The sequence below is a fragment of the Pelmatolapia mariae genome, linkage group LG12 (genome assembly GCF_036321145.2).
Source record: "Pelmatolapia mariae isolate MD_Pm_ZW linkage group LG12, Pm_UMD_F_2, whole genome shotgun sequence".
Classification (NCBI taxonomy): domain Eukaryota; kingdom Metazoa; phylum Chordata; class Actinopteri; order Cichliformes; family Cichlidae; genus Pelmatolapia; species Pelmatolapia mariae.
Genome location: NC_086237.1, coordinates 697,404 through 704,529, shown reverse-complemented (window position 1 = coordinate 704,529; position 7,126 = coordinate 697,404). Strand labels below are relative to the sequence as shown.

Genomic DNA, 7,126 nt, shown 5'->3' with positions numbered 1-7,126 from the left:
ATAAGTAAAGCCTTCATAAATCCTGTTGACTACAGTCTATTTACCCATATCAGTAAAGGTATTAGGCATAAATAACAAACAGAAACATTGGCAATAACTTTCTGGCAGACAGCCACGTTTTGGCATGCATACCAAACGTATTTGTAGTCTTAAACCCTGCTTATACAGTGAAGACTACAACAGTTACTTGACAAAACCTTCACTACAATGTAAGATTTATATGTAAATCACAAAATTACTTTGGGTATAACTAACAAGAATACAAGAATGTACTTCCATTCAGATGTAATAAACCTAATTGATGACCACAATTAATTCTTTAGAGGTTTTTGTTCATTTGCGGTGTGATCTGTAGAGGAGATGGCAATAAATGAGCAATTTGGGACCATACACGTGTTGTAATCAGGCTGTTACACATGGTACATTGTTTATCAACTCTTTAAACTTGCAAATGGAAACCTTATTTTTTAATAGCTTTGTCTATAGGTAAAGTGAATAACTAAGAAAGCTACTGGACATAACCTTACCTAAAGTATCTTCTTTATTCTTATCAAATTAAAAATTTACAAAAAATAGCTCAGAAGAAGAAGAGACGGCGGTAAACCAGCAAATTGGGAACCACACTAATAGGTGTGGTACACCGCTACCAGCTTTAATGTTTCCTTATTAAACAAGTAAATACATTTTAATCATAGATTTGTTTATAAACGTGGTGGATAACTAAGCAAGATACTGGACATAGCCTTAATAAAATATCATCCTTATTCCAATTTAAATTTTAAAAATGTAGCTAATTTTCTAATACTAATTAGCACAGACTAGCTCCTTCTTCCAACTTACAGCTTTATTTTAAGTTTGCTTAACCGTAGCCTGAGTAAATATAACAGATGACTAGTTAATTTGATGATCAAATATGATATTATTAAGCTATTATTCGTTTTTGTTTTTTACACTTTTATTTGGTTGGGATTCAAAGCGAACAGATGGCAGTAGATCAGTAAATAGGGACCTTACTTACTTACTTACTTAGGCTCTTAGACATCCACTACCTTGATTTTATTTCCCCCCTTGCCAAAACTGCAAATACAAATATATTTTATCATAGCTTCATTTGTAAACACAGTGGGAAACTAATCAAGCTCCCGGGCATAACCTTAACTAAAATATATTCTCTATTCACATCCAAATTTAACAAAATAAATGGCGCTAGAGTCAAAACCATTCCTAACAGTTAATTAACACAGATCACCAGTAAGGGGTTCCATTTTCCAACTTACAGTTAGCTTTAAGTTAGAAGCTTAGCACTGGCTGGAGTACATATAACAAATGACCGGTTAATTTGATAATCTGAAATTACACACACACACACACACACACACACACACACACATATATATATATATATATATATATATATATATTTTTTTTTTTTTTTTTGTTGGTATTTGAAGCGAACAGATGGCAGTAGATGAGCAAATAGGGACCTAAGACGTGTAATTATGCAGTTACACTTCCACTAGCTTGTCTTTTTCCTTACTAAACCAGCAAATACAAATATGTTATCATACATTCGTTTACAAAGACAGTGGAGAACTAAGCAACCTTCTGGCCATAACCTCAACCAAAATATATTTAGTATTCATAACTAAATAAAACAATTGAGCTGGAGTCAAACCGTTCCTAACAGCTAATTAGCACTGACCACCAGAATGAGGCTCTTCCAACTGACATTCAGCTTTTTTTTAAGTGCGCAAGTGTGAGTCGGCAGCTTCGGCCTGGCCTGAGTAAATCTAACATATTACAGCAAGTTAATTTCATAATCGAATATGACATTAATAAAAGTGATAATTGCAGGTTTTGCTCATTTCTGGTGTTATTTTAAGAGAAGAGACGGCGGTAAACCAGCAAATTGGAGCCAAGTAGTAAGACCTATTTTGAGAGGCGGAGCTGGTCTTCTCCATTCGGCGAGGCGCGTTCGTAATGAAAGGAGCGCGTGAGCGGCGCTTGCTCTGACTTCCTCGCTCATCGGCAGCTACATTGTGTGGAAAGCAGCACGTTGTTGGCTTCTGCACGCTGAACTTTACGCCGAATAAACGTTCTCCTGTTCAAGGAGAAACCGGATTCAAAGCTACCAGATATTCTCTCAGACGTCTGTAAGTTACCCCAGCTTGCGAAAACATGTCGGCCTCGGCGGCAAAAGTGAGTAAAAAGGAGCTGAACTCAAACCATGACGGAGCGGATGAGACCTCCGGTAAGGGGAATGGCGGCCTCCTGTTCACCGCCATTTTCACTTTCTTCTCTTAACATATTTTTGCATTGCCACTTGGTGCATTATTCTTGCTAATTATTTTGTGCACTGCTTTGATTTTTGCATCACGCCACGGGAGCTTCTTCACGGCTGGCCACGGCGGTTGCTGCGTGTATTCGCGCTGCGCTAACGGTGGCTAGCTCCGCAGCTAACATGCCGCTGCTCCTGCCTTCTGTTGTTCAGTTCAGACCGGTGCTGAGAGGCCATGTTAGCTCCTTAATTTAGCATCATCAGCGTGGCCAGTGATGTCGAAGGCTCCTAACTGAGTGTCCGTGCGTGATCTTGGAAGAACATTTTTCTGTGTTTGGGAGTAAAATCACTTCACACTATCCGATAAAGGGTTGCAGCTAATTATTTTTTGTTTTAAAAGGGTTAAAGTTGGCCGTTTCACTTAGCAGTTAGCCAACCTGTGTGTTGTTGTTGTAACGTTATCTAATGCTAGCTGACGACGCTGTGTTTTGTTACCGCTAAAGATGCATTTAAATCAACTGGTCACGCAGTCAGGTGAACCGGATAATTATTTTATGTGGACGAAAACACACAGGATTTCTACTGTATGGGGGACGGTTTCACAGTAATGGGGGGTATTCTGGCATCTGTCCCCGGTTTTGGTCCCTCATGTTATCGCGGCTCTGTGTGTGTGTGTGCACTCAGATGTCCCACATTTAAACCACGCGGCCTTATAGGTAGCAGCCGGCAGGAAACGGTGAGTGTCTGAGCCGCTAGAGCTGCAGCTATTGGCCGCTTACCTTACCTTAACCTCCGGGGGATTTAATCAGCCATATATCTTTACTTACACTGTACTAACGCAGAATTAAGTTGGGTTTTATTTGTGCTCCGGTAGGTGTCGGTATAAAATTACATTTGGTGTAAAAAGGATTTTCAGATAATGGCAAACTTAGTTTCTCTGTAAAATAAGTTTGTATGAAGGACTGACTAAAAGCAAAAAAAAATTAATAAATGAATAATCGAGGTCCTACTTGACTGTTGCTGTGTGTAATTTGCATATAATAATCTTTTAACAATTTTTTTGTTTCCCACAGAGAAAGAGCAGCAAGAAGCTATTGAACACATTGATGAAGTTCAAAATGAAATTGACAGGTAATAAACATTTTAAGCTAAACGTTTCCTTATAGGGGTAGATTTTCTGCCTTGTAGAAATCTCGGGGATGTTTGCTACATGCTTTGATGAAAAGAGGAACTATGTCGCTAAATTAACATGCTGCAATCTGGAAACCTGCATAATCACTGAACTGCATTAAGATGCACTTTTATTGGTCCAAAAGATGAAGTTATTATAGTGTTAAGACAGCCAGAATATTAAATATGACATAGCTTAAAGTGGAAGGGTTGAATAAATTGAAATGCAAGGCAGCATTGTTCATTGTGGTGAAAATGACACAAGAGCATAAAGTAAAATATCAATTAAATATGATTAAACATCTAAATTTAATTCAGTGAGGAATTTAATAGGCATAAGTCGAAATGTAAATTAATTGTTTTGGTGTAAGGCAGAGTTTGGGCTTTATAAAAGTTGTGGATCTATTAAACTTGAAGAAAAATGAAACCTTTCTTTTAAATTTAATGGTTTTCCTTCAATTTTAAGTACAACTTGAATGAATGTGAATTGAGCTAAATTGGATCATGTTCCAAAAGGTAAATTGAAAGCATAAACCCTTTTTAAATAATCAATAAATCCAAAATGAAAATAAAGTTTGGGCACAACACTGTCCACTGTTGGACACGCATATGTGAATAAATATAGCATTTATCTATATGATGACATTACACTTGGTTACCTGGATTGTGCAAATTTTAAACTTCTTTTTCTTGTTCAGGTTGAATGAGCAAGCAAGTGAGGAGATCCTCAAAGTAGAACAGAAATACAACAAACTCCGTCAGCCATTCTTTCAAAAGAGGTCAGAACTGATCGCCAAAATCCCCAACTTCTGGGTCACCACATTTGTCAACCATCCACAGGGTAAGCAGATAATCTCAGAAATTTTATTACTCTAATTTGTCTATATTTAAAAAAGGCATCACAATGCCAAGTGTGAGTGATGTGGACAGTGAATCGAGTTTTAAATCTGTATATCCATATGTTGTTTTTCCTACAGTATCAGCCCTACTGGGGGAGGAAGATGAGGAAGCGCTTCATTACCTGAGCCGAGTGGAGGTGACAGAGTTTGAAGACATCAAGTCAGGCTACAGAATAGATTTTGTAAGTGTTTAATGGTTTCACGTAACACTTTAGTGATCTTTTAAAAAAAAAAAAAGTTATTTTTTCCTTTATTTGCGAGTTTTCTTACCTGGGTGCATTTTTAATTTTTCTTTTTCCTTTTTTTAGTATTTCGATGAAAATCCGTACTTCGAAAACAAAGTTCTTTCCAAAGAGTTCCATCTGAATGAGAGCGGAGACCCATCTTCAAAGTCAACAGAAATCAAATGGAAATCAGGAAAGGTATGCACAGCTTTCAGTTTGTGAACCAAAGTAAATGGGTGGATCACCACTTTGACCTATCATGTTTATCAGTGCCAAATTGGAGCAAGCTCATTGATTAAATAATCATGATTGACAGTACTCCTGTTTGACATAATGAAGTTAATTTTTTGTTTTGGATAAGACTTTAAACCTACAACTGGGACCATAGACTCATCAGTGAGGTGTTTACTGAGACCAGAGATAAGTCAGAAATGTGATCATTTTCCCAGATATACAACCAAAAGGAGTTGCCCTCTGCTGGCATTTAGAAGTAATGCAGGTTAAAGACTACTCTAGTTTCATGACCCAGAGCTATTAAATCTACAGTTTATAGATTTTATTCAGAATTGTAGTGAGTTTATGACTTTTATATCTCACATTGTTAGTTTTAACCCTCTCAGGCTCAAGTTAAGTTTTAGTTACAGGAGAAATCTGATATTCGGGGAAAATTATCAAAAAAAACCCTCATAAAATATGTATGTGGGGTAATCAGGTTGTTAGTTGTAAACTGTTGCAAATCTGCAACGCCTGCCTTGAGAGGGTTAAATGTGATGTGCTGAGATTTTTTTTTTCCTGTAACAGTCACAAACTATTTGGTAACTCCTGATGTCTGTTTTTAGGACCTGACCAAGCGCTCCAGCCAGACACAGAACAAAGCAGGAAGGAAGAGGCAACACGAAGAACCAGAGAGCTTCTTCACTTGGTTCACTGATCATGCCGACGCGGGCGCTGATGAGCTCGGGGAGGTCATCAAGGATGACATCTGGCCAAACCCTCTGCAGTACTACCTGGTATGTTTATGATGTTTAGTCTGTATTACAGTGTTGTCACATCTTTCATCAATCCATGAAATGATAAAAATGTAAGAACCAGAGCAAGAAAATGTTTAAGATTTCCTCATCTCTAGGTTCCTGATATGGAGGATGAAGAGGGTGAAGGTGAGGAAGATGAAGAGGATGAGGAGGGTCTGGAGGACATTGATGAGGAAGGAGATGAAGATGGTGAGGAAGATGAAGAGGATGATGGAGAAGATGGAGAGGTAATCTACTAAAAGCTGAGAAAATTGATGTGAGTGGTGCGGGGTCACCTCCCCTCCCTCTTCACTTGCTAACTGCGTGATGTCTCGCTCTTTCAGGACGACGAGGGAGAAGATGACTAAGAAAACCACCATTTACCAAGACCCTCAACCTTCTATTCCCTGTTCAGTTTTTCCACTCATGTTCGGGAGCAAAGGTTTTATTTTATTTTTTGTTACTTTTTTTTTTTTTTTTTTTTAATCCGTGTGTGCTTCATTTTCCATTCTGAAGCCTCTTTCACTTGTTGGTGCCATGTTTTGTTATCCCTCGACTCATCTAAGGCGAATGGCACTTTGCCCTGAATTTTGAGTACCATCCCCCTCAAGTCATCTAAAAATGATAATAAAAATGTCTAAAAAATAGAATCAGCACGGCATCCTAAGTAGATTTGAAGACTATTCACACAGAAGTTCTTCTGTTCAAGGTTGTGTGGTAAATTGATTAAAGCCATGGTGTAGTGACCTAGCGCTAGCAGACCTCTCAATATTTTCTTTCCTTTTTTTTTTTTTTTTTTTTTTTTTTTTTTTAAATTTTATTTTATTTTTTTTCTTCATTTGGGATGTTGAACCCTTAAAACTTATTTTCCCCTACGTGCTTAATGAGTACCAGCTCATTCCTTTGACTTGTAATGTTTAGAGGGAGGGCAGGGTGGGGCAGGAGTATGTTGGATATTGGGGAGAGTGGTTATTTTGACACCATTTCTATGGGACTTTTTTTTTTCATTGTATTGTTTTACAGATATCCATGAGATTTGAAATGACATTTTTAATAAAGAACAAAATGGAAAAAAAAACAAGCTTGTAAATTTTGCCCCCCACTGCTTCATGGGTTTAAAAAATGGACCTGTTATCTCAGAATTTACATTTAATCACCCTTTTCCTTTTTTCGCTTGGGGTGGGGGGGGAAGAAATTGTTTTAAATTTGAGGTGTACAACTTGCTTTGTTACAATAATAAAACTTACTGTGTATACATGTGTGGGTGCATTCAAATTTAAGAAAATATAATTCAGGTAGTGGCAAAGGCACCAGGGTTAACTACTTGTAAAGTCTGTCAGCTGGAGAAGGATTTTGGAGTCATAAGCAGGCTTGAAGCAAAGTCCTCTGTTAGTAGGCGATGGGTGATTAAAGCCAAGAAGGTGTGCTCCGATTCCTTGAAATTGGTTTTTGTTATCCTGTCAGGCCAGTCACTTGGCTGGAAGGCCCAACCTAGAGAAAAGTGACAAAATCAGTTACCTGAAAGCAAGATGCAACTTGTTCAGG

At 37.8% G+C, this 7,126-nt stretch overlaps 1 protein-coding gene across 1 annotated transcript; it reads left to right on the top strand.

The window, feature by feature from the left end:
• Positions 1-1,980: 1,980 nt before the first annotated feature.
• seta (SET nuclear proto-oncogene a) lies at positions 1,981-6,907 on the top strand. Its single transcript, XM_063489412.2, has 8 exons — positions 1,981-2,251; positions 3,352-3,409; positions 4,147-4,289; positions 4,426-4,529; positions 4,656-4,769; positions 5,411-5,581; positions 5,698-5,829; positions 5,926-6,907. The coding sequence occupies exons 1-8, from the start codon at positions 2,179-2,181 to the stop codon at positions 5,947-5,949; spliced, it is 819 nt and encodes a 272-aa protein (XP_063345482.1). The 5' UTR covers positions 1,981-2,178; the 3' UTR covers positions 5,950-6,907.
• Positions 6,908-7,126: the final 219 nt, after the last annotated feature.

Bases quoted from the DNA above. Each gene is read 5' to 3' on its own strand.
- seta (XM_063489412.2), top strand. From the start codon at position 2,179: ATGTCGGCCTCGGCGGCAAAAGTGAGTAAAAAGGAGCTGAACTCAAAC. The intron at 4,530-4,655 runs GTAAGTGTTTAA...TCCTTTTTTTAG, and splicing joins CAGGCTACAGAATAGATTTT to TATTTCGATGAAAATCCGTA. The intron at 4,770-5,410 runs GTATGCACAGCT...GTCTGTTTTTAG, and splicing joins TCAAATGGAAATCAGGAAAG to GACCTGACCAAGCGCTCCAG.